The 27,554-nt window shown below is 41.6% G+C and overlaps 2 protein-coding genes across 4 annotated transcripts in view; one reads left to right on the top strand and one right to left on the bottom strand.

Moving 5' to 3' along the window:
* Positions 1 to 326, bottom strand: part of Rabl3 (RAB, member of RAS oncogene family like 3) — a 34,821-nt gene extending 34,495 nt beyond the window's left edge. Inside the window, exon 1 of the mRNA XM_052740662.1 lies at positions 218 to 326. Coding sequence (XP_052596622.1) covers positions 218 to 263 — 46 coding nt within the window. The 5' untranslated portion in view covers positions 264 to 326. The remainder of the gene's footprint in view (positions 1 to 217) is intronic.
* Positions 1 to 27,554, top strand: part of Gtf2e1 (general transcription factor IIE subunit 1) — a 111,977-nt gene that overhangs the window by 78,719 nt on the left and 5,704 nt on the right. The window contains exons 1-3 of one of the 3 annotated variants that reach the window (XM_052740659.1): positions 399 to 522; positions 4,842 to 5,314; positions 22,572 to 22,773. In XM_052740659.1, coding sequence (XP_052596619.1) covers positions 4,867 to 5,314; positions 22,572 to 22,773 — 650 coding nt within the window. In that variant the 5' untranslated portion in view covers positions 399 to 522; positions 4,842 to 4,866. The other 2 variants (XM_052740660.1, XM_052740661.1) reach the window with 2 other exon arrangements.

The raw sequence follows: 27,554 nt of genomic DNA, 5'->3' as shown, positions 1-27,554 counted from the left end.
CAGAGAAAGACACGGGCTCCGCGCCCCCCACCTCCCGCCACGCCACCACGTCGTCAAAAGGAGCAAAGTCCTCTGGGAAGTGTAGTTTTAAGGTCTTGAAAAGGACTTCGGCCATGAACCCAAACGCTAGGAAGTTTGGGGGTAAAACAGCGAAGAGTGAGGGGTATCGGGTAGCTCGGGCGTGTCGGGAGTGCCAGACGTGGGTTAAGCGGCTCACCTGAGTCTCCCAACACCAGAACCTTCACCCGATCCAGGGACGCCATCTTGCCACGATTTCCTTAAGGGTAACGCCCGTTCCTGGATCCTCAGCCAATCAGAGCAGGGGTTGAGGGCAGGGCCTAGCATCTCATTGGTCGGTCAGAGCATGACTGGTTTGATTGAAAGCTTCGCCGTGCGGATGAACGGGCGGTTTCCAAACTGGTCGCAGGAATTAGGCGTGTGTCCGCGTCTCGCGCGTGGCGTGGGCTGGCTGAAGCCGGTAGTTGAGGCAGCTGTAGTGGGAGTGTTCGAGCGTCCGCTTGGGTAAACCTTATTCCCTGATCTTTGTTCCCGGTTTTCTGACCTGGCGTCTGATTTCATGGTTTCTCCTGTCCGCCCCCGCCTTCTCTAGTCCCCTCTCCTCGACCACCCTCTTGCCTTGGTCCTCTTCTTAGTCTTCCAAAGAACCATTGCCCGGGAGCGGCCTCTGTGAGACCTCGGGTAGGACGGGCTCGGCGGCGTCGACTGTGGCCCGGGAGCCCCCTGGGCGCGTCTGAGGGTCTGTGGGGTCTCGGGGTCTGGACACCCCTGAGCACAGCTGGTGGAGGGCACCAGGGTCCGGAACTTCCTCCGTCGTGGGCCCCTTACAGTACGAAGAGATGGAGAGTTCCTGAAGTACAGTAACAGAAAAACTGTAGAAGCTGTGTAGAATCCAAGCTCTCCTAGAACTTGGGAAGTAGTACTTGGAAGTAGTCTTAACTAACCGGGCGTCCTGCACCCACTTTGTTCTTTTATCCTCCACTCTTCATCCAGCGTAGTCTTTTTTAAAAAAAATCACAAATTTAATCTCGTAACTCCTTGCTTAAAGCAGTTACAGGTTTAAAAAGAAAAGGATGGCTTATTGCTGTCATTATTGTGGATGCAGGTGTGAAACAAGTGAATTAATTCTGTGGAAGCTGGCAGGATGTCTGTGCTACAAGAACACGTGCCCAGAAGATGCATTGAAAGTTTGATTTAAGTACTTGAGTAGCTTATGCTAGGTACTAGTGTTGGTGAACAAGATGAAGTTTCCGGCCTTAGAGATGTAGGTAGAAACTGTACAAATTATGAGGAAATGCGAAGGAGAGTATTAGATGCTACTGTTGGGAATTTGGGAAGGCCAGGAAGCATCACCCAAAGCCTGAGGACGTTAGGAGAGAGGTTTGCGCTTAGCTTTGAGGGCCGAGGGAAACGGTGTGTGGACATGAGGCTAACTATGGCAAAAGCAGAGTGATTTCTACTTGTTTCTCCCAACTCCACATCTGGGGCACAGTAGTCCTTAAATGTTTGTCCAATTAGAGTATGGGTCTGAACTGAGTAGGGTGAAGTCGGGAGATGCCTGCTTACTGTGAACAGAGAAAGAGAATGAAGACCATTAGCTATTACACCAAAACGGCTTAACAGACCAGAGAAGTCCCTTTCTAAGTGTCAACTGCTATAGAAACTAACTAATGTAGAAATGTGGACTCACTTGTTTTTCACGGACTTCCAATTTTTCAAGAGGAGTGGAAAGTTGAAATTTACACGCACTCAAGATGTTTAAATGTTGACAACCAATTCATAAAATGTTGAAAACATTTCATATGGGCTGTCAGTTTCAGAACTTGATTTTAGTAGCTTAAATCCAGAGATCGAACAATCTTGATTCATCCTGACTGGGGAAGAGGTGAAGGGGTGAAGGCCCTGGTCAGGAAGGAAGATTTAAAATTGGAGAGTTTTGAACCACGTAGCCCACCTGAGCTTTCATTAGTTCAGCTACCTTGTGTATGTCTTCAGAGGAATAGCATAGTATTTCATCAAAGACGGGCTTCTGGTACTTTCCCTCCTTACAATGGCTCAAAACAGCTATTACCATCTTTTCCTGGTACATTGTTGGGTCCTTTTGATTTTGTTTCTGTGGTAAATTTCATTTATCATGTCCTTGCATTTCTACCTAAGTTTAGGTTTTTTTTTTTGTTTGTTTGTTTGTTTTTTCGAGACAGGGTTTCTCTGTGTAGCTTTGTGCCTTTCCTGGAACTCACTTGGTAGCCCAGGCTGACCTCGAACTCACAGAGATCCGCCTGGCTCTGCCTCCCGAGTGCTGGGATTAAAGGTGTGCGCCACCACCGCCTGGCCTAAGTTTAGGTTTTATTACTACTGTTCCGGTACAACCACAATGCCACCACCTTCATATCAACTCCCTGGCGTAAGAATCAGTTAAATGGGGGATATTGTTCTGAACGCCAATAGTTCAGTTGAACCCATATACCAGCCCAGAAACAGAACATGTTATATTAATTATCTGATTTAATTCATACATTAACTGTGTGAGGAAGGCACTTTAATTTCATATGTGAAGAAACTGAGGTTGTGGATTTTCTGGAGCCAACACTAAGAAATTGACCTGGGATTGTCAAGCTTCAAACTATTGACTAGAAAAGTCTTGATGTCACTCCTTTGCACTGATCAAGACCCCAGAGGTATATCAGACAAAGGAAACAGGCTGAACAACAAGTAGTACAGGGGCCTCTCCATACAGGATGTTCATTTCCTGTGCGCGAAATAGCCATGGGACAGATTGGAGCGATGATCAGGGACTTTGTTGCATATTTGATTAATCTAAAGGGATTTTAAAATTAGGGGCATTCCTAATCTGGCCCTTCTGTATTAGCTGAAACAAAGCTGCTGGGAATGGGGCCCAGGGTTAGTTAGTATGCTTAAAATGCTGTCTGGAGGATTCTACTTTACAGTCAGGGTTGAGAACCAGTGGTCTGAATCTTAGAGTGTGTGAGGATGGGGACAGTGGAGAGTAATGAAAGGTAAGACAGAAAATGATAGGCTGTGCTGACATTTGTCTGGCCTTCAGGCTTTCGAATGCTTCTGAACCCGTATGTTTTGTCAGCAACTGGGCGTGTAAAACAAAAAGCAAAATCTGGTTTTTTAAGTACAGAATTGGAAAGGAGATCAAAACGTATCTGATTCTGTGCTGTGATTCTGAGTTGGTAGTGAACCCAGGCATTCTTAAACATCTAGGGTGACAGAAAGGCTCTCAGACTTCAGTTTGGACCTGGTGAGTCCAGATGCTCCTTTGTTATCCCCACGTGTGTAATGGTTATGCCTGAGTACTGAGGATTAAAATATATATTGTAACTTTATTTTTCCTTTATTGTAGATATGGCCTTAACCCCCTCCACCTCCCCACCCAACCCCCCACCCCCGTAAAAAGTGTGAACATTGGTTATTTAGGACTTAATAATATAGTGCTGCAGATACTATTACAGAAAGAAGCATTAATAGGGTTGGTTTCTTCAGGTTCAAATTAAAGATTCATTTGAAAACTGGTATTAATAACAATATGACTGCTCATAGAAATAGTTCAGCAGGATGTCTTAAAATTTTTTCTAAGCTGGGTGGTGGTGGCAGCGGCGGCGGCGGCAGCGGCAGCAGCAGCAGCAGCAGTAGCAGCAGTGCACGCCTTTAATCCCAGCACTGGGAGGCAGAGCCAGGCAGATCTCTGAGTTCAAGGCCAGCCTGAGCTACAAAGTGAGTTCCAGGAAAGGCGCAAAGCTACACAGAGAAACCCTGTCTTGAAAAACCAAAAAAAAAAAAAAATTCTCTATTACCCAGAAATTCCAGGTGTAGCCTGTGGCTCGGCTGGCTAGTTTCAGTTTGGTCATAGTAAAGTTATGTGGAAGCTGGCCTAGTTAATAAGTCCTCTTAGGTACCACTTAGCATTTTCATTCATCACAGTACCCCATTTTCCTTCTGAGAGTAAAGCAGGGCTTGAGTTTATCTAAGGCTTTGATCAGGCTCGTACAGCAACCAAAATACAGCCAGGTGCCGTCACAAGTCAGACTTGGAGAGGTCAGCTTGCTGGGCTATGGCCGAGAAGTTAGACACTGTCAGCTCTGCTTTGCTCTTCAAGGGACCTGGTAGTAAAGGGTATCTGTTTCCCCCGTCTCCCCCTCCCTCCAGCTTTTAAGATCTAGAAGGTGTTTACTTAATGATCAGATTTAACTTGCAAAGTTGCTAAAGCACTTTTGTTTTAGCAGTGATTTCCTTCAGTTATGACAGTCCTTAACTTTGTTATCCCAACTGGCAGCTACTTATGTGTTTATTGTTTGGGGAGTTTTTTTGTGATTTCATCGTGAAAGTGTGACTATGTAAAACATTCTTGAATCTTAGCAGGGAAATTTTACTGAAAAGAAATAAAATCTAGGGTAATTGCTAGCAATCTCTGGATTTCTAGCCATTCCTAGAGAGCATGCTAGAATAGTGAGCACTCTCAAGGGATTTTTTGTTTCTCTTTTTGAAATAAAATGGAGTTGATGTAATATATCATTGTCAGAAATAATAGATGATGTTTTGGAGTCGAGCACACTGTTGATCATAAAAGTAACTATTTAAGGGTTATGTTAAACTTTTTAGGTGTAGTCTTTTGTGTACTATAGAGAAGAATCCTGGCTTTCTGTTAAATATTTAAGTGTTAGAGATCTTTAAAAGAATGCTGAATGCTTTTGTGGCACTTTAAGAATAATGATAGCTACCAGTGAGAGGTAGTTGTAGATTAAAATGATTGTCATGTCCTCTTGCCTGCTAATCCCCCCCCTCCCCCATCCATATAGTTGAAGTTGGAGCTTGCTGTTGAAGATGGCAGACCCTGATGTCCTCACCGAGGTTCCAGCAGCATTGAAGCGGTTAGCCAAGTATGTAATCCGGGGCTTTTACGGCATTGAGCACGTGTTGGCTTTGGACATCTTGATCCGCAACCCCTGTGTAAAAGAAGAGGACATGCTGGAGCTGCTCAAGTTTGATCGGAAGCAACTTCGATCTGTTTTAAATAATTTAAAGGGAGACAAGTTCATCAAATGCAGAATGAGGGTAGAGACTGCTGCCGATGGGAAAACCACGCGCCATAACTACTACTTCATCAATTATCGCACTCTGGTTAACGTAGTAAAATATAAACTGGACCACATGAGAAGGCGGATTGAAACGGATGAGAGGAACTCCACCAATCGGGCCTCCTTCAAATGTCCTGTCTGTTCCAGTACTTTCACTGACCTAGAAGCTAATCAGCTGTTTGAACCTATGACAGGTGAGACTTAACCAGTTTATGAATCAAGTAAAATAAGATGTGTACTCTTCTTCTTCTTATTATTTTTAGTTGTTCTAAATCATAGGCTTTGTAGGAGTAAATAGATCAGTGTGAATCAGCATACAGCCCTGCTGTCTTGGCTGGCTGACATATAACTTTGAGAGATTTTTGTACTGCCTTTTTTCTTCACAAGAAAGTGTACTTGTCCGTGGAGGTTTCCCACTGATGGCTCTCCTGAAGCCCCGCCCTCCACCCGTTGTTTCCTGCTGTAGCCTGATCTCAGGATTGATTCTCTACCACTCTGGGGCTAGTCTGACTTTACATGTGACCTCATTCTTCAGCAAATTACTTTAATGTCTATTTATGGCTATCACTTTCAAACAAGCTTATAAGTATATTGAAGGAGACCCCTGCATGGCAGGGCCTCCCTCTTGGACCCCAGATTAAGCACAAACCACACCCAAACACCTGTTTTCACAGAGAGATCCTTTATTAAGCAGAAAAGAAAAGTTAAAGTAACTGCTTTCTGACTCAGGCAGAAAACAGCAGCAAATGACCTTGGTGTAATTTTTAAGAGGAGAAAAAAGGGGAGGTCTGTGTTAGAATGGGCTAGGATGCAGTGGTAAAGGAGGTAGGGGACCAGGGAGAAGGGAAAGGGGGTAGGGGTATTTGTCCCAGAGGGACAAAAGACTGCCTCTGGATAGAGAGGAGACAGGCATGGCACATAGGAAAGTGGCAGTTTATAAAGGTAAAAGCCAAAACCCTGTGTTAGGATGAGGTGCTTAATTTTAATTAGGTGTGTTAATTAGGTGAGCCAAAGGGGGCTTTTGATAGCTTAACCTTGGTAGTCAGCCCCAGGAGGCCACATAAGGGAATAGACTGTGGTGCTAGCTTTAGAATGTAATCTAATGGTTTTTAGCAAGGCAGAGGGAATGGGAGAGAAGGGCAAGGCCTGCCAGAGCCATGTTTGCCAGGCCTGGGCTGGCCAGAGTCCCTTCATATACGACAATATGCGTAAATGCTTTGCTAGTGGATGTGCATTGTACCAGTAGAAGTGTGTGACTAGGCCTGTGATCTGCATTTGAGGGAATGCCCTAGAGGGAGGAGTAGCTGAGACCTAAAAGAGTAAGTGAGAATTAGCCAGATCAAGTAAGAGGGGAACCTTTTTTAATTTAAAAAATGGATCAATAATTTAGATCAATTAATGGAAGAGAATTGTTAACATCATACATGATTTGCCTCATTTAATCAGATATTTTACTTTGAAGAACTTTCATTAACACAATTTATGAACTGTGTTTTCCAAAAATACAGTATGTCTGGCATTAACATGAGAAACATTGACGTGCTGGGTTCAGTGGTTGTTTTTAAATTAAACTAGGCATGGGACAGTTTTTATCAAATACTTGGAACAGTTTTGTCTTGTTACCTTGCAGTGGGCTTATTTTATCTAGGAGAGGGTTTTGTGTTTTTTTTGTTTTGATTGTCATTTGTTATTTGAGACAAGATCTCCCTATATGCTCAGGCTGGAAGTCACTATGTTGACCTTGAACTCTTGTTGACCCTTCTGCCTCTGTCTCCCAAGTGTTGGCATCATAGATCCCCACCACTGTGCCTCGTGCATTAGTTGCTTTTTGTTACTGTGATAAAGCAGCATGCCCCAAACTGACTTCTGGAAGAAAGAGTTTATTTTGGTTTACGGTTTCAGAGGGAGAGTCGTAATGGTGGCCAAGGCATGGTGGCAGGTGGTTGGAGCAGCAAGGCTAAGATATTATGTCTTTATTTACATGCAGGAAGCAGAGGGAGCTAACTGTAAGTGGGCCTGAGTCTGGCCCCAGTGACACACTTCCTCTGGCAAGGGTCCACCTCTTAATGGTTACCTTCCCCAAACAGTACCATCAGTAGGAGGTCAAGTATTCAAATACTTGAGCCTGTGGGAGGTGTTTTTTTATTCAAAGGTCCACACCTAACTAGAACTCTTTCTCATTTATTGTTTTTTTTCAAGACAGAGTTTCCACTCTAGCCAGAGATGACCAGGAGCCCACTATGTCCGTCAGCCTGGCTTTGAACTCTTGGTAATCCTACCTCAGGCCCCTAAAAACCTTAAAAAGGTATGAGGCACAATGCTTGGCTGTGGATCTTGATCATAAGAAACTCTTATTATCTATCCTGGGTATAAGCATTGTTTGAGTATACCAGGGGAAATTCTAGAATTTATCTAGAACTCTTCATAAATAGGTTACCTATGTCTTGGGATTTTTGCCATTTACTCTAATAGAAATTTATTACAGAAATTTAATTTCTTACAGAAGCTTGGGGTTCTGGTTTCATGGATTTTGTTGTTGTTGCTATTGCCGTGGTCTTGTCTTAACGTACTGGATGTCAGTGAAAGGTGATCTGTTTCCTCAGAAAGATAATCTGTAGTAATATGCTTCTACACTTATTCATCATTTGAGTCTTATTTAATTTTTGTGAAGCTTTCTAAAAAGTCATTGAGGTAATTGATCCGTGCTGCTCTTTGAATTTCACTCATGATTAGTGTGAATGAAACTAGTTGTGATCAACTGTAGCTGAAGTTTTCCTGTGTCCCAGCCTGCCAGCAATCGGGACATTTCTCTCCCACTCGCGTCCCCCAAGTAAACACATAGAGACTTATATTACTTATAAACTGTATGGCTGTGGCAGGCTGCTTGCTATCTGTTCTTATATCTTAAATTAACCCATTTCTATACATCTATACCTTGCCACATGGCTCGTGGCTTACTGGTATCTTACATCATGCTTCTCCTCGTGGCGGCTGGCAGTGTCTCCTGACTCAGCCTTCTTCTCTCCAGCCTTCTCCTCTCTTTGTCCCGCCTACACTATACTTCCTGCCTGGCTACTGGCCAATCAGCGTTTTATTTATCAGTCAATCATAGCAACATATATTCACAGCATACAGGACATCCCACAGCAGTCAACAGATAGCCTTTGGAAAAGTTGTCTTGATTTACAAAGTATAGCTGGAGTTATTAGCGAAAATGACTTGATATAGGATAAAGGCATGAAAAGATTTTTCTGAAAGAAAACTAAAGCTGAGGTGAGTGTTTTGTAGCTAGTCTCAACAGACTGTATTTTCAGTATGAGGTCAATAGTCAACATGAGTGTAGGAAGACGGGGTGTGGGAGAGCAAGAAAAGCCACTTAACCCTTGATGTCACTCAGAATAGAGCACTCTCAGAAGCTTGTACTAAAGCTTAGTTGGTGACTTTTTGCTCGTGGTGCAGCCTGACTTAATATAACTGAAAATCTGTAATCAGTTAAGGACTCTTGTTCTCGAATGTACTTGCCACCTGATAATAATGTGGCTTTCATTGGGCTTTATGGACGAACAAAATGTGCTGATTGGTTGATGTTAGGCCCCATTCTGTGTGTTAATTCAGAGGTAATAAGCATTTGTGTGCGCTTTAATTCTTAAACTACTAATACCTTGATATTCTTCCTTTATCTGCACATCCTCTTTAGAATCCTTTGCTTCCTTCTTGTTTTGTTTAGTTTTGATCTCTCCTACCTTCCTGTGGAGAAAATGGGAAGTAAACATACATGAGGCAGGGGTGCAGGCTGGTCCTTACTCTGATAATAGTTACGCACCTTTGCAATTTGTACACAGTAGATTTCAGTCTAACCTCAGTCCTCTACACTCCTCACAAGTCGATACTAGAGATTAATGGTGTCTCTGGTCTAAGGATGGAGATGACTAAAGGGCTTCTTTCGTTCGGTTGGTTAGGTTTTGAGAAAGGGACTCGGGTAGCCCCGACTGAACTTGTAACTGAAGATGTTACAAGTATGTAACTGAGGATGACCTGATTCCTGATCCTTCTGCCTCTACCTTCTAGGTGCTAGGAATATAGACCTGTCATCCACTAGCTATTTGATGGACCAGAAAGCTTCCCTTTTTCTATTTCTTCCTCCGTAATTTTCGGTTGAGCTGTGGTTTATTTTAGCCATCAGGGAACATTCAGTAATTGGATTTGGAGCCTCCCATACTTTGATAGTTTTGGTGAAAGTTCTTAACTCAAATGTGGGCAGCTCTTTGCCACTGAACCAAAGGAAGTAACTCCCAGATGACCTCCCCAGGAGCAGGGGTTCTGTATTTAATGAGTAAGTATTCTTTCACTGTTAATTCAGGTACAGGCCAGTGAGCTCCTGCTTTAGTACGGTTTTTCCTTACCCCTCTCTCCTTTTCCTACAGGTTTGTAGATTTTCTTTTTTTTTCTTTCCGGAGCTGAGGACCGAACCCAGAGCCTTGCACTTGTTAGGCAAGCACTCTACTACTGAGCTAAGTCTCCAACCCCTGTAGATTTTCTTCGTATCTGTCATTCATGCTTTACCTTTGATCTTCCTGGGTCTGACTGTAAATGTTTGGTATATGTAGATCCTTTCTCTCCCCTGCCCCCCCTTTTGAGTAGCTTTCAGTGTGAGCAGCACTTAGCAAGCAACACAGCCTGGTCATCCACACAGTTCATGCTGGAGAACTGTGCAATGCAGTTGAAAAGAAAAAACCCTAAAGATGTTTTAAGTAAACGTATGATTTTTTTTTTTTTTATTGGACTGCATTCATAGTTAGCATATGGCTAGTGGGCTGCAGGTTGGACAAGCCTGGTAGTCTTTGCCCACCAGTTCTGGGCTTCAGAAGTTTAATCAGACAAAAATAGCTGTTTCAGTTCCAGAAATATGGGGAGGTTATATAATTAAAACAGACATGACATGAAATCCCTCAGATGAGCAGAATAACATCTCGTGGTTCCTGAGTGCATGCTTTAAGATTTAGCAAGCTTTCTAACAATGTAAATAGATTTAGTGTTTCTATCTTAGCACTCTCAGCCACATGTGATGTAGTTAATGGCACTTCTGAGTTAAGTTTAGCAACATGTGTTATTCTCTTTTTATATGTTAGGGTTGGATGGAATGGAAATAGCTGTTTTCCATTTTTAATTTAAAAATATGCACCCGTAATTTCAGAGAAATTTTTCAAGAAGAAAAAAAAGAAATCACCCAAACCACCGGCCTTTTATATTTTACCTATATTTATAATTGTAGCCAAGAATATTTTTGGTCTCTTGGTTGCTTAATGTAATATTTTATAGTATTCAAAATATAGTTAATAGGTCTAGTTTTCCCTGCCATAGCATGAGTACGTTGTTTTTTTGCCCTCTGTTGTAAATAAGATGCTTTGTATTCTCTTGTATATATTGCCTTTTATTCTTGCTAAAATTTTTTCTCAGTAGTAAGAATATGCCAAAAGAACGTGGTTTTTGTGACTTCTATAAATGCTTATGTGGCACTGTGGTTTTATTGTAAGAATAAAATTCTCAAATGTTGGGATTAGAAATACATTGGAAGCCTTTATTATGGATTACCTAGAGACCACAGAAACTCATTTTAAATAAACTATGAGAGGGTGTAATTAGAAATTCTTAAAGGGATACATTTACTTAATAAAATCTTGACATCGACATTTAGAGATGATGTAGTTAAGTCATCAAATGCTGTGTGTATGGGGGCCACACCCACATGCCTGTGTTGTACTCTTTGATTTAGAAGCTCTACAGTAATGGCACAAGACTAGGGATGGAAAGGCTGCTAGGATGCTCTGCAAAGAATATCAGGGCAGTGTATAGGAGTCTTTATGGGGATTTAGCTGATTTTCTCTGATTCCCTGGAAAAGATATAGTCAATTTTAGGACTAGCATAAAAAAATGTTTACTAGCTAAATACAATCTTTAGTTAAATAACTCAAAGATAGCTGACAGTAACTGAGCATAGCGGTTCACACCTGTAATCTGGGCCCTCAGGAGGCCAAGATAGGATGAGTGCTACGAGTTCAAGGCCAGCCTAAACTAGTAGGTTCCAGGCCATCCTAAGCTGAAGAGTGAGATTCTGTCTCAAAGACAGCAATGGGAATAGACCTCCTTTATTGATGAGTTAGGAGTAATTTAGAATATTCTGGTAAACTGTGAAACTCAGATGTGTCAATGTACCTTAATAGGACCAATTGCTTTTTCCTGTCTTCATCTCTTACTGCTTAGAGCAGATGTCTTGTAAGCAATGTTTGCAGTTGCCGAAGTGCTCAAAGCACAAACTCAAGAAATCTAGGATTGTTTGCTCAATTGCTGAGTTCTCAGTCTTAGAAATTGTGTGCAAGATGCATTAATTAGAAAATTATGCCAAAAAGCTATGGAGTGGAAGAATGAGAGAAATGGGTTGAAATCCCAGGTACCCTGGTAAAAGCTGGGGCTGGTCATGCATGTCTGCAACCCCACCCAGTATTGCAGGGTGAAGGAAGATCCAGAGAACTCACAGGCTATCCAGCATAGCCCAAACAGACTTTCGGTTCAGTGAGAGTGCCTCAAAAGGATAAGGCCGTGACAGAGAAGACTATCCAATGACCTGTCCTCCCATCAGTGTGAATGTGGGCTTGTGCACATGGGCGTGTCCACCTGCACATACGCACATGTGGATACACCACATCCATAAGCGCGCACACAAAAGTTAGGGAAATCTCAAAGATTTAGAGTTTTTATTTTAAAATTCTGCAACTTTTTAAATGATTTACTTTATTTTTAATTATGTGTATATGTGTCTGTGTGTGTGTAGGAGGTGGGGTATGTGCACATAAGTACAGTACTTCAGGAAGCCAGAAGAGGGTGTCAGCAACCCTGGAGTTGGAGGTACAGGGGGTTGTAAGCCACCCAGTGGTGTGGAAGCTAACAGCAAACGCAGCCTCTGCCAGAGCAGCAACTGCTCTGAACCTCGGAACTATGGCTTTAGCCCCCAAATTCTGCTACTTTTGGTCTTTTGTTTGCTTGTTTGTTTTGAGACAGGGTTTCACTATGTAGCCTTGGCTGGCCTGGAGCTTGCTTTGTAGACCAGCCCTGCCTCTACCTCTTGAGAGCTGAGATTTAAGTCATTCATGACCACGCCTGGATTTGTGATCACGCCTGGCTTTTGATCTTGACAGTTTGAGAGCTTTTTTTTTTTAATTTATATTTTATGTATGAATGCTCTGCATGTATCCCTGCATGCCAGAAAAGAGGGCGTCAGATCCTATTACAGATGGTTGTGAGCTACCATGTGGGTGCTGGGAATTGAACTCAGGACCGCTGGAAGAGCAGCCAGTGCTCTTAACCACTGGGTCATCTCTCCAGCACCGAGAGCTCTATTTTTAAAATTTATTTTTGTATGTTAATGCTGACATAAGAACTAACTTACATGTGAAGAGTTGCTTTTTAGTTTTGATTCTGGCATAATATTCAGTTGATTATTGTCTTTCAAATGTGTCAAAACCTCAGACTTCTTGCCTGTCCACCGTATTTTGAGATGAACTTGATTGAAGCCTGGTTTAGAAAATGTATTGCAAGCTTTAGTAGTTATCTATGTACTGTAGTTCCGTGTGCCATTTTTTTATTCTTCCCCCCCCAGCCATGCTATATTCCCCCCTCTTTATGATGAGTTCCAGAACCTAGGAATAGTTGATGGTTAAACTAGCTAAATGTCCATTTGTGGGCAGACAAAAGCCAGATAGCTCCCTTGATAAATTCTGTTTAGGGGGAGGGATTGTATTTTGTACATCATCAGTACATTTAAGATCTCAGTTTCAAAAAATGCTAAACCTACCGTATTTTGGCCTTTTATGTACACATTTATTTTTGCAGTTGCTGTTTGTTAAGGGATGGATTAATTTATTTTTATAATAGGTACACTAATTATGTTCCTGTCATATGTGTTAGATAATAGTGATTATTTTTTTTTCATCTATTTTCCCATATCCAATTAAACTGAAGCCATTTGCGTTAGGAAAGTAGTTTGAAAATTGGACAGAATTATAAGTGACTTTTTGAGATATCAATATTTGACTTAATATTTTGATATATGTATCCCCCTAAATGAACTCTTAAAGCTTGTAACAAAGTAATGGACAGTGTTTTGAAGAAGTAGGTAGTAGCCAGCCACTCCTAAAGAGTACACCAGGTCCTGGCAATTGTTCCTTCGGCATGCCCCCAAACCTCTATACTCGAGAAGGTCAGAGCGCCAGACTTGATAAAGTCTTTCAGATTTGGGACTGTTTTTGCCCTGTCCCCCGTTCACAGCAGCCATCTTACTTGTATCTTGTGAGCAGCAGGGATCACTGCCCAAGTGCCTGTGGGCCTTCCTCCCGCTGTGGAGTGTCCACTCATGTTACTGTGGTATCAGAGATGACTCCCTTGAATTCCTCGTGAAAGAAATGAAGCAGTATCCCCTTCTTGCACTGTTTCTTCTGTCTTTCCCTTTTTTCCTGATACTTGTCCATAGTCGATGTTGTTTATTTATTGTTTATTTCATCTTGACTACCTGCCAGTGAACATGAGCATCAAGAAGAGAGCTCAGAATAGGATGGGCTGGATTTAGGAAAGCATAAAGTGGAAAAGCCGTGGGACATCAGACCTACTGTTTTTGGTTGAGGCTTCTGTGCAGTAGTCATGTGATCTTCCTTTCTCCCTGTCCAGCCCTGAGGATGTGGGCTGCATTGTGACTCACTGCAGCACGGCACTTTATCAAAGTAGTTGGGTCTGATCTATTTTGATTTTTAAATTTAACCTTTGTAATTTGTTTTTAAAAATTTAAATTAAAAATTTTTAAAAAAAGTGAAGGAAAAGTGGCTAAATGCTATGTCAGTCTGATGGACACCTTTGCTAGATCTTTGACAGCGAGTCATGGACAGCGGTATGTAGCCCTTTGATTGCCTGTCATTGAAGGAGGAGAGAGGCATGCAGTTTTTAGTAATTAATTGTCTGGGGATTTGACTCTTGTGGCCTTCTGTCCCTGAGTGTCATCAGTTGCTATCTCTGCCCCTTTTCTTGATTATGAATGTCCCAAGCACTCCATTGTCAAACGAGGATGCTAACCAGGCTTTTCACTTTGGTTTTGTTTGTGCTTAATATCTCCTTGACTGAATACTCAACTGGGTAGCATTAGTTAAAGCAAGTTAACTTGTGAGAGGCAGACAAGGTGCAGGCCCTGCCCAGCATAATCAGCACTTACATTTTCTTCTGTTTCCTGGCTTTTTTGACCTTTTTGTTGTTTTTCATTTACCCCTTTCTTTCAGGTCCTTATCTTCCACCTTCTCCACTCTGAATTCAGTTTTGTCCTTTTCTTATATTTGGAAAGTGAACATGGTGTAGAAATTCCTTTCCCGTTTTCTTTGAAGTGTGACTTGCCTTCATTACAGAGCAAGGACATTGCTGTACTATCAAATAGATGGCCCTAAAATTGTTCTGAAATGCTTCTTTGTAAAAGTATCTTTTTCTCCCTACTTCAAATGCCTATTTGCAACTGGATTTACTTTGATCCTTCTAGCAAACACAATAGGTTAATGGTCAGCTAAGTAAATGCCAGCCATGTGATGAGCACTTAATGCTTGTTCAGTTCTTTGATACAATTTCTTCCTTTCTCTGGCCCTTCTTAAGAAGAGGACTTAAGCAAGGTTGATAGATCAGAGTTGGCAGAGATGAGAAGTTGGAGTAGGTTGTGTGATTTGGATTGGTACAGTGAGTTTAGTCTTTTGAATCAGACAAATTTGTGTTTTGAATCCAGGTTTAGTGGTTTTTGTTTTCAAGATGTAATCTAGTAAACTTAGTGTCTCTAAGCCTTTATTCTCGTATGTGTCAAACTTGGACAATATTATTATTCAGACTTGCCTCTGATGAGTGCATGGGAGTATTTATAAAGTAGCTTTCTTCGTTGATGGTTTGTGAGAACAGATAACCCCTTTCCTTGTCAGTCCCATCATTGTCAGACTTTGCCCACGGAATTGGTGTGGCTTGCATGTTCTCTCTGCTCCCACACTGTAAGATCTGGCTTGCATATTCTCTCTAACACAACTTGGTTTCAGTATTTTTGCTCTGTTTTTGTTTGTTTGTTTGCTTGTTTGGTTGGTTTATTCTTGTCTTTCCTGTGGGAAAGATGGAATGTGCACTGGGTTTTCAATTCCAGTGTCTTCTCCTGTACTTGGCAGTCTGTCCGTACACCTTAGTACCGAGTGATTTAGTCACATGAAGAGTTGTCATTAATGACCTAATAGCAGTTCTCCACCAACCGTATATTGAATTCCTTGTGGAACTTTGAAAATTCATGTTCCTGTTCCCCACTCCAGACCTGTTGGATCAGTGTTCCTGGATAGGGCTTAGGTATTTCTGCTGCTAGAGCAGAGCAACATTTTAAAATATTAGTTTCGATGCCCTATGTTCTTTCTCAAACCTTTCGGTGACTAAAGCCAGAGTAAAGCTTACTGTTTAAGGCACTCTTGCTATGATCCCATTTGTCTTATAAACCCCAGGACCACCATTCTCTTTGATAACTGTATTCCTACTAGACTGAAACTGCAGCTTACTACCTACTGATGATGATCTGGGACAGCCTGTTTCCTTCCCCATATTTCCTTGGCCTCTGGAATAAACTTCTATCTTATAAGTCCTATCTCAGAAAAGCAGAGCTTATCATGGCCTTCTGATAAGCCTTCTCAGACCTCAGCCAGAAGTCACATAGCTTCTTTGGACTCTAAAACACTGGTGTGTTTAATTTCTTCTTGCATTGGCCCTGATCATTTCGATCTCCAGGTAACTTGCTTCTCTGTTAAACCTTAAGCTTATTGGTGACAGGTTCTTTGTGAATATCTCACCACCGCTCTTAGTATGTGCTGAATTTCTGTGGTCCCTCTCTCATAGTCCACCATCCCTTCTGATTTTGGAAAAGCTGATTTGCATCTTCATAATGTAGTAAAGTTCATAAAAATGATGGTGGTATGGTAAACTAGTGTGACATCATTTTCCATAAAATGTCACATTTATACATTCGGCTTTTGACAGGCTGCTCCTTATTTACAACTTGTGCTTTTGTGGTCACACAGGACTCAGATGTCAGCCCAACTTTCTCTGGAAATGTTTGCCAGATATGGTTAAAGGGGACAGTTCACTCTGTCTTAGAAGTAGAGGTATTCACTGATCTTTTAAAAATCCTTTTTCAAGAATGGTTATATAGAAGCAGACTTAGGTAATAAGAGATCATTGTTTTTAGAGCAAAAAGTGCTTACTTAGTATAATAAAAATATTATCTTCCTCTAGAGCTTGCTTATTGAATACTCAGTATTTGGTGATTTAGTAGCATTATAAGGAGCATGCTTATACTCTTTATAAAAGATCTGGGTTCCTTTTAACTTTAGGGTTTCTTTTCCTGTAACAAACCAACTACATGTTCAATTTTCACCTGGTCCTCTTATAACGATGTAGGAACTGAGGGTCAAGGAACTAACCTAAGTAATTATTATTCATGGAAGTAATATTAGCTAGTATCTGTACTTAAGCCAGTTCCTAAACTCCAGTTTCCTTTCAGTGATACAAGAGGGTCAGGTGGTAACTGCATACACTGGGTATGTGAACAAGAAAGAAACCCTAAAGCCAGGCCTGATGGTGTTCCCCCGTAATCTCCACTCTTGAGAAGTGGAGGCAGGAAGATTAGGAGTTCAGTGCCCGCCTTGGCTTACATACTGAGTTAGAGGCCAGCCTGGGTGGCATGAGACCCTATCTCAAACAAATAAACAAACAAAATCCTTAAACTTCAAAAGAAACTATAGTTTTTTTAATGGGCTTAAATATGTCCATCTTTTGTTCTGGGAGATGATACAATATTGGATATTAAATAAACATATAAACATAGAGGTTTTTTTTTTTTTTGGTTTTTCGAGACAGGGTTTCTCTGTGTAGCTTTGCGCCTTTCCTGGAACTCGCTTTGGAGACCAGGCTGGCCTCGAACTCACAGAGATCCGCCTGCCTCTGCCTCCCGAGTGCTGGGATTAAAGGCGTGCGCCACCACCGCCCGGCTGTTTTTGTTTTTTTATATATACTGGGCAGTTTCATTCCAAACTATCTCTGCCTTCGAAGGCTTCAAAAAAGTCAGCTTCCATGAAACTATTGAATAGTTTGTTAAATTACAAAGTGAGTAAACTCTCAAATCCTTCATAGTTCTTGACAGTAATATAAAAACCACCCTTTTCAAACTACAAAATGGCCATTCTTTAATTAACTCTTGCAAAATCTGGATGAGGTTAGCTAGAATTCAGATTTTCATATATATATATATATATATATGATTCTTTTCCTATTTTTTTTTTCATGAAAATCAGTTTATTCAAGTTAATGGACTGGTACCCTGTGGTTCTCTTACAAAATGGTGATGTGAAGAGTGTGTTTGCACACATGGCTTGCAGGCATGTTCTTTTTCCCCAGAAGTAACCCATAATTTTATTACAGGAGCTACATTAGCAAGCATGTTGATTTATTTACTTGAATCTGAATATATGTTGCCTTCAATAAAGAAATGGGAGGATTTGAGAGAACAGTTCTATTTCAATTTAGGTATGACATTTTTAAAGATAAGTAAGCTAATAAACTAAGTTGATAATAAAAATTGTATATTGTGCAGTGACACACTCAAGGTCAGTGGAAAGACAGGGCTGTGTTGAGATTTTAGGTAACGTTGCTGAGGGAGAGCCTTCTGGGATGCAGTGACTATAGGAAAGACCTGTCATAGGAGGTTGTTAGCTGTTTGATTGCCAGATTCTACCAGCGCCTCTTGCTGTTGTGTTAACATGTGAGGAGTGAGATGCCTTCCTTTAAAAGCAAAGTTCTATGAACTATTAAACTAGATGACTTCTTCCAAAAGCACTTTTGGTTCTCTTTGATAGTCTCTAGATGACCATATTCCACCTGTCAACTTCGGGCCTGCGTTGGTGTGGGTGTTCTTAGTTCAGCAGGTATTTGGAAGCTGTATATGACCTTACTTTGCATGGCTTATTCTTGAGCTCCTCAACACGTCTTGCATATATTATGTTTTTATGGAGAGGGGAGACAGCTGGGAACAATTAGTAGTCAAAGCTGGTACACCATCGAGAACCTCTGAAGTCCTGGTCTTTTGTTAGCAGTCTGCTTTTCAGTTCTGGTTGACTTTGAAAAATTGGTCCTATATTATTTTCTTGAGACACCAGCCTGCCCTCTGCTTTTATCGTCTCTTGTTTTTATTTATTTAATTGTTTGTTTGTTTGTTCATTTTACATCCTGCCCTCAGTTTCCCCTCCCTCTTTAAGTGCTTCTTGACCATTTGAGATTGCTCTGTTGAAAATTCTCTGTTTAGGTCTGTACCCCATTTTAAAATTTGGATTATTTGGTTTGTTGATGTCAAGTTTCTTGAGTTCTTTATATATTTTGGATATTAGTCCTTTGTTAGATGTGGAGTTGGCGAAAATAGTTTCCCATTCTGTAGGCTACCGTTTTGTCCTATTGACGGTATCGTTTGCCTTGCAGAAACTTTTGTTTTATGAGGTCCCATTTATTAATTGTTGATCTTAGTGTCTGCACTATTGGTAATCTGTCAGGAAGTTATCTCCTGTGCAAATGTATTCAAGGCTATATCTCACTTTCTCTTCTATCAGGCTCAGTGTATCTGGATTTGTGTTGAGATCTTTTATCCATTTGGACTTGAGTTTTGTGCATGGTGATAGATATGGGTCTATTTGCATTCTTCTACATGTTGACATCCAGTTATACCAGCAGCATTTGTTGAAGATGCTTTCTTTTTTCCATTGTATAACTTTGGCCTCTTTGTTGAAAATCAAGTGTCCATAGGTGTGGGGATTTACTTCTGGGTCTTTGATTCCGTTGATCCACCTGTTTGTTTTTATGCCACCAGTGGTTTTTATTACTCTAGCTCTGCAATAGAGCTTGAAATCAGGATGGTGAGACCTCCCGAAGTTCTTTTATTGTTACAGGATTGCTTTAGTTATCCTGCATTTTTTTTTCCATATGAAGTTGCCATCTCTTGTTTTAAGGATCTTTCTTGCCTTGAGTTTGTACCTTGATTCTTATACTTGCTCTCCTGAATCTCTTTGAGTACTGTGATCTACTTGGGCATTAGTTACCACTCCTGTGTTTTGTACTCTCACATCTAATTTTCTAGTCTGATCATCGCCTCTCTTGTGCTTTCAGTCGTTGTAATAAGTGGGCTTCTAAAACATATCTGTTTTCACAGCTAATGAATAGCCTGTATTCAAATATCCAAAAGCAACCAATTTTCTTTATCGAAAAAGAAAATTACTCATGTTTTTAACGTTGCTAAATGGTAGCCTTGTCCAGTTGATTATTCTAATGTCTTTTGCGTGTACATGTTGGTTTGTATGCAGGAGCAAGCAGCCTGTAGTGTTGGTTCCTCAGATGCTGTCCTTTTTATTTTATTTTAAAGTCACAGCGTCTCCCTGGCCTGGCACTTGCCTAGTAGGCTAGGCAGCCTGGTCATTGAGCCTCAGGGATCTGCCTGTCTCCCCAGTACTGGAATTATAAGTACATGCTACTCGCCCTTCTTTTTCTTTTCTAAACCTGGGTTATGGGGTTGAGCTCAGGTCCTCATGTTTTCAGTGTAAACACTTTGCCTACTGTCTGAGCTGTCTTACCAGCCCTGATTACTCCAGAATCTTTGTGCTGCTCTCTACTCAGAAGTGCATATAGCAGACAGTTCAATTTATGCATGCTTTCTATAGCAAGAGGAACTACTTGTCAAGAGGTGTGATTAACTGTTTTAGTGGCATGGTGTTTGAGAGATGTTGCTTGGATTCTAACGTTGCCCTCAGGGGAGGGGGTGAGAAGGTGAGGTGTCAACAACACAGACACCGGGAGTCCATTGAAAGCAAATAATGAACTCATTTATTCAACAACAGGGAAGGCCTTATATACCCTCCTCCCAGCACCCAGTCTGTGTGGTCATCCCTCATTGTCTAGGCATGATCAGGAACTCTGACAGTGACTGTTGCTAGGTCCTCAGGCAGACTTGGCATGATCAGGAACTCCGGCACCTACTAGGAACTCTGACAGCGACTGTTGCTAGGCCTTCAGGCAGACTGCAAGATCAGGAACTCTGATGTTGACCGGGAACTCTTGACAGCTCCTGTTGCTAGGCCCTCAGGCAGACTCCAGGTTGGCTCTTAAGGAGTACATTATGCACATGCCTTGGCTACTGGTCTGAGCCAATTTCCTCGATGCTATGGGCCTTTCCTACTACAGAGAAACTTTGGCAATTTTCTAGAGGATTCAAAAAATGGTCTTATATGTTTGTTGGCTGGCCCAGTGGGTAAAGGCACCTACGTCCAAGCCTGAGAACCTGAGTTTAACCCATGGGACCTACACTCAGAGTTGGAAGAGAAAGCTGACTATTGTACACTTACACTATGTATGTGTGTGTTTACATGTGATTGTATAAACACACACACACACACTCACACACTAGAATAAATCTCACTTAAAATGTTAAAGAAAAATAGGGGTAGTTCTGATTGGTTGTTTTAATAAATCTTACATATATGACTAGACTAGCAAAAGGGTAAACTGATTGGTAAAGAGTTAGTAGTAGCTTAGGTTCACTGGAAATTGTTCATGGTTCTGCAGAGGCCATGCCTATCTATGAGGCAGGCTTCTGCAGAGCTTGGCTCTGGCTCACTTGTGTGATAGTTACATGGGATGTGAAATTCTTTCTGACAAACAAGCCAGCCTAGCTCTGAGCATTGGGCTGCCTCCTAGCTTTGAGGGGTTGTCTTACCCTAGAAAATTGGGACGAGTAATGTTCTAGAAGTGATATGTGATCAAAGCATTCACTTATTCTTGGCCATGGGGGTGGGAGGCATGGAAACGTATTCAATTGGGAACATGTCTGGAGGATTTGGTGTCATACTGAAATAGAAATGCCTAGTTTGTTTATTCTGTTACCGGGGAAGAGAGGGGAGGAGGGGAAAGTCCTTGTTATGTGCTCTGCACTAGTACTTAATTATCGTCCTTAATCCCTCAGGTAAGTTCTGTAGGAAAGGAAGAATGCGTGTCTGGGAGTAAGGCCAAACTGGAAATGCATATCTGGTAGACTTTATGTAATAAGACATTAGTTTAACATCATAGTTGAGCTGATTTGATTCCTCCCCATTACCCCAGCTAGTTGAGTGACCTTGACGCTACATAGTACTTAGTAAACACTCCAGGTACAACAGTTAAAGGTACTGTTATTTTCTTGTGTTAGCTGTCTGACTTTGGACAAATTATGAATTCCTTGAGAGCCATAGTTCTGCTAGCTCTTTCCAGAATTAGGGTATAGATCAAAAAATGCAAGGGAGTATTTTAAAAGCAGCACTGTGTAAATAAAGTAATTGTTAATCACAGGTGTTTATGACTGGATTATAATGTTTTGGGACCAAATTTTACAGTGTCTTGATATTATTTTGCAGGTGTTATAGATTGGGCTATCAAATAGACTTTAGACCAGGAGGATAGGGTAATAACTAGTGTGGTACTGGGACTTGGAGGGGAGGAGAGCCTAGAGATCAAAAAGCATGCTTATAAAGGCTGTTGTAAGCTACAGTGGGGGCCACACTTAGTAAAATGACAGCAGTGATGAAAAGGTGGACGTTTTGAAATCACTGCAGTTCTATGTTGACTGTAAGGGATATGAAAACAAAAATAAGTTTCTTGGACTTTTTTTGAGATTGACTTGAATACGTATCTTTAAATACAACTGATTTATAAACATGAAACAATAGTCCTTAAAGAGGTAGCCGTTGGTTGAGAGTACTCGATGCCTGTGTTGGAGGGTCAGAGTTTAGTCTCCAGTACCTCCATCAGGCAGCTCACAGCCTCCTGTTACTTCAGGGATTCCTTACTGTCTTCTGACCTTGCAGGCACCTGCACATCCACGTGTATGTGTGCACACGCAAACATATAATTAAAAAATAACTTCTAAAAAAAAAACCAAATAAAAGAAATAGCCCTTTGACAATGTCTAGGACCCTGAAAAGCTTTTAGTTTTAGGTATTTATTTCGCCATTTCTAAAATAATAATCCAAATGTGTAATGTATGAAGAAAGCTTTTGGAAAAGGGTACAAATTCAGTACTAACCTGTGTAAATAATTAGCTGTAAGTTAAAATAAATATAACTATATTAGAAATGTTGTGATTTTCAAAAACTGCTATTAGGGATGAAATTTTGAAATGTATGAAATGATGAGCATATATAAAGATGGACAGATCTGTGGTAAATGTGACAGAAAATTGTAGATTTTTGTGTGTGCAAGTTTTACTATAACATTGGTGGAGGCATGGAACTAAGGCTTATCTGGACGATTTCCCTCTTCTGACCTGAGACTTGACGTTTTCTGTAGGAACTTTCCGCTGTACCTTTTGCCAAGCAGAGGTAGAAGAAGATGAGTCAGCAATGCCCAAAAAAGATGCTCGCACACTTTTGGCGAGATTTAATGAACAAATTGAGCCCATTTATGCATTGCTTCGAGAGACAGAGGATGTCAACTTGGCCTATGAGATACTTGAACCAGAACCCACAGAAATCCCAGCCCTGAAGCAGAGGTGAGTGGAAGCCTGGGCCTTGCTTGACCTTTTACACTTTGCATTGGTTTCATTTTGGAGGGCTAGAGTGAATACTCTAGAGACTAAAGACTGAGATGTCACAGAGGTTCTAAGTTCTGCCATGCTTCTCTTATTAACTTGTGCCATAATCAGATTTGTTGGGACTGAATGCAGTACAACGTAGGCCTGCGGCAAAAATCTTTAAGTAGTCAGATTTCACCTCAGCCACTCCTGGTTGGGCCTGCAGCACTCAGCCAATTGGTAGCTAATCTGAAATTAGTTGTGCCTCTTGGGAATATTTGAATTTTCCTAGTCATCTTTTTTTTTTTTAAATTTTTTCATAATTCTTTTGGTTCTTCAAGATAGGGTTTCACTGTGTAGCTCTGGCTGTCCTGGAACCAGGCTGGCCTCAAACTCACAGATCCACCTGCTTCTGCCTCCCAAGTGCCAGGATTAAAGGTGTGCACCACCACTGCCTGGCTTGTAGTCAACTTTTAAAGGCCAAAATTCTTTCAGGAGTACAGCAGTTTCCTATAGATTTTTGTTTGCTTTTTTTATTAGCATGTACGTTTTGTGATAGCCTTTGCATACATACTTTGTTTTTGTTTGTTGGTCCTCCTCCCTGATTTCTCCCCCATGCCCCTGCCTTACACCGTGGCATCCCACGCAGTCCCTTGTCCTGTTCCCACTTGGATGTCACAGTTATTTCATTCTCTGCTACCCCAGACACACACCACTCGTGCCTCAAAACCTTTCCCTTTTCCTAGCTTTGTTCTTTCTAATTCCATGACCTGCACCCACATGTATACCCTCACATGCACACATGCATGACTTAAAAGCTAGGGTTTATGTATGAGTGAGAACATGGAGCATGTTGTTTTATTCTTCTGAAACATTTTGAACACACGCTTCTTGTCTTACTTAGTTTTACTGCGACTTTGTTACGGTATAGTTACCCCTGAGCTAATACTGCTAACAGTGGCTGCTTCCTCTTTCTTCAGTGTGCTGTAGTGTTTGAATTGCTAGGCAGGCTTAGTTCTTCCATGTCATGAAAAGTCATTATATTTTAAGATTTATTTACTTTTAGCTTCTGTGTGAGTATTTTGTCTGCATCTGTGGCTGGTGCCCACAGAGGCCAGAAGAAGGTGTCAGATCCCCTGGAACTGAAATTGCAGATAGTTGTGAGCCACCCTGTGGGTGCTGGGGACTGAACCCAGGTTCTCTGCAAGAACAGCAAATGCCTTTAACCTGTGAGCCTTCTCTCTAGCCCACAGGAGTTACTGTATTACTTTTCGAGATGCCTAAGTGAGAGCTGGTGTCAGGGAGTGTTCTCTTGTTCTGAGTGAGAGCTGGTGTCAGGGAGTGTTCTCTTGTTCTGAGTGAGAGCTGGTGTCAGGGAGTGTTCTCTTGTTCTGAGTGAGAGCTGGTGTCAGGGAGTGTTCTCTTGTTCTGAGTGAGAGCTGGTGTCAGGGAGTGTTCTCTTGTTCTGAGTGAGAGCTGGTGTCAGGGAGTGTTCTCTTGTTCTGAGTGAGAGCTGGTGTCAGGGAGTGTTCTCTTGTTCTGCTCTGTCCTTGTTTCCTTCTTTCCGATACCGAGGTGAATTCAGACCCACCGACCTGCTCTTGTGTTTGTGTGGGGTTCTCGAGCTTCTGTTCCATCTTTATTTTTTTATTGAAAATAGATTTTCATTCATACTATATATTCTGATCTGGTTTCCCCTCCTCCAACTCCTCTAAGTCCTTCCCACTTCTGCACTCACACAAATCCACAGTTTCTTTTTCTCAGTAGAAAACATAGGCATCTAAATAATAATAATAATAATAATAATAATAATAATAATATAAGAACAGATAAACCAGAATAGGACAAAACAAACATAAAAAAGAGCCAAAGAAAAGGCACAAGAAATACATACAGATGCTGAGACACACATAGTCACACATAGAAAATTCATAAAACAAAATTGGAAACCATGATATATAAGCAAAGGGAAAAGAGGGTTAGGGGGAAAGCCCAGAGAAAGCATTATCAGGAAAACAAAAAACAAAAACAGATTCCATTGGAGAAAACTAATTTTCCCTTTGTGAGTGATTATCAATTGGAGATAGTTTCTGGATTAAAGATGGGGGCATGTGTCCACTTCCCCTCTCAGCACTAAGACCCCATCTGGCTTGGCCCTGTGAATGCTGCCACAGTCTCTGTGAGTTCACATGTGAGTTGGTATTGCTGTGTCTAGAAGGCCTGTTTTCTTGATGTCTTTCATCCCCATCAACTCTTACAGTTTTTCTGCCTCATCTTCTACAGAGTTCCCTCATCACTGAGGGGAGGGGTTTAATGAAGACAACCTATCTAGGACTGAGTGTTCCAAGATCTCTCACTCTCTGCACTTTATCCAGTTGTGGGTCTCTATATTTGTTCCCATCTGCTGCAGGAGGAAGCTTCTCTGATGATGACTGAGCAAGACACTTATCTCTGAGTATAGCAGAATGACATTAGGAGTCATTTTATTGTTACTGTCCTTTAGCAGAACAGTAGTATTTGGTTTTCTGCTAGACTCATGACCTATCTAGTCTCAGATCCTTGGCCACCAGGGCAGTGTTGGTCATTTGCTCCATCTCATGGAGTGGGCCTTGAATCCAATCAGGTAGTGGTTGGTTACTTCATGGAGTGGGCCTTGAATCCAATCAGGTAGTGGTTGGTTACTTCATGGAGTGGGCCTTCAATCCTATCAGGTAGTGATTGGTTACTTCATGGAGTGGGTCTTCAATCCAATCAGGTAGTGGTTGGTTACTTCATGGAGTGGGCCTTGAATCCTATCAGGTAGTGGTTGGTTGCTTCATGGAGTGGGCCTTCAATCCAATCAGGTAGTGGTTGGTTACTTCATGGAGTGGACCTTCAATCCAATCAGGTAGTGGTTGGTTACTTCATGGAGTGGGCCTTCAATCCAATCAGGTAGTGGTTGGTTACTTCCACAGCTCAGGTACCACTATTGCACCAGTGCATCTTGCAGGCTGTCACCATTGCAGATTTCAGGGTTTGTAGCTGGGTTGGTGTTTACCTTTCTCCTCTGGTGATGTGCAGAGTACCTTCCAGCACCATTAACACTAGTCAGTAGTGACCAAGGCTCTAGATAAGTACCAGTTTGACTCCTCTGTGTTCAGTGAGTTCTGTAGACATTGTCTTCAGCAGTAAAGCCTTATTGTCAGTTTGTGGAGAGCAACCTAAATCTGGGTTGGCAGTAGCCTAGGTTTGGGGGGAGGGTTCCCATGGGACCCCTTTGGTCAACTCAATTAGATATAACCTGTTCTCAGCACTAAGGTTTCATTTGGTGGCAAGGAATGTCTAGTTGGAGCTTTGTCTCCCTGTTACTTGGTGACTCCATTTAGACTTCTTTCATATATGGATATATTTTAAGAAGCTACCAGGGGGTGGTGGCGCACGTCTTTAATCCCAGCACTCAGGAGGCAGAGGCAGGTGGATCTCTGTGAGTTTGAGGCCAGTCTGGCCTACCAAGCGAGTTATAGGACAGCCCAGGGCTACACAGAGAAACTCAGTCTCAAAAAGAAGAGAGAGAGCGAGCGAGAGAGAGAGAGAGAGAGAGAGAGAGAGAGAGAGAGAGAGAGAGAGAGAGAGAAACTGTATTAGGTTTCTATACAACCCCTCAAATGGCTCTTAGTTTTAGTTGTGCCTCTGTATTTTCTTCTTACCCCTTCTCTTGCCCTCCCTGTTTGATCCTCCCTCTTCAGTCCACCCCTACTCCCCTGTCCATCCATTACTGTCTGTTCTGTTTCCTCTTCCTCGGGAGCTCGTACTCCCCACCCTCCAGTGCCCTGCTCTGTCCCTGACTTCCATGGTTATGTGGTTGCAGGCTGCTTACCGAAGACCTGACAGTTAACACCCACACCACATAGAAGCGAACATACCCCATGTTTGTCCTTTGGGTCTGGGTTGCCTGCCTCAGCATGATTTTTTTCTAGTGGACTTCTTTTTTTTTCTTTTTTAATTCTGTTATTTACTGTTAAATAGCGAGTCGTGAGCTAATTGCGTTTCCTCCTTCCAGTTGTATGGAGAATTCTGTAACTTTATCAGTTATTGTGGGCTAACCCTAACCCCATGTGTCAGTTAGGATGCCTTTGCCTGTGCTAACTTGTCTTCTGTGACCAGAGGCTCTGACTTAGTACAGTTCATAACTCAGTCGCACACTGAGGGTCTAGATTTCTTTCTCCATCTCTGTTCTCCCCTGTTGCATTGCCCTCTTAGGACTATGAGGGGAACTCCCCTAAGGCCGCCATGTGTCCTGATTACCTGCGGATGAAAGCATCCAAGTGCAGAGAAGATGGCATTTTTTTCCTTGTATCTTATTTTAAAATAGGACTAAAGAAACATTCCTGGAAAACACCCTTCATCTTATCTGTTCCCCAATGTCTTATTGGCTAGAATTACTTTGTATATTTATTTTAAACCAATATCTGATAAGGGGGATGAAATTTTGTGATTGGTACTCAAACCAGCTAAATTTTACTTTGATTGGGGAAGTTCCAAGTTCTTTTGAGCAACTAGCCATTAATATTTAAATAAAAATGATAAACAAAAATTGAGATTAGTAGGGAAACATTACCATCCACATCACAGGCATTCTCATGTTTAACTCAGTAAGTTAACCCATTGATGAGGTGTAGACACTTACTGTTATTTAGTTGATGCCCCAAATAAAATCTACCTTGAATTTCTATAAAAAAAAAAAAACACATTGAAAAATAAGATTTTAAGGGTGGTCGTCT

Source organism: Peromyscus californicus, unplaced genomic scaffold, assembly GCF_007827085.1.
Source record: "Peromyscus californicus insignis strain IS unplaced genomic scaffold, ASM782708v3 Scaffold_16__1_contigs__length_79575227, whole genome shotgun sequence".
Classification (NCBI taxonomy): Eukaryota; Metazoa; Chordata; class Mammalia; order Rodentia; family Cricetidae; genus Peromyscus; species Peromyscus californicus.
This window is presented reverse-complemented; position numbering and strand designations above follow the sequence as displayed.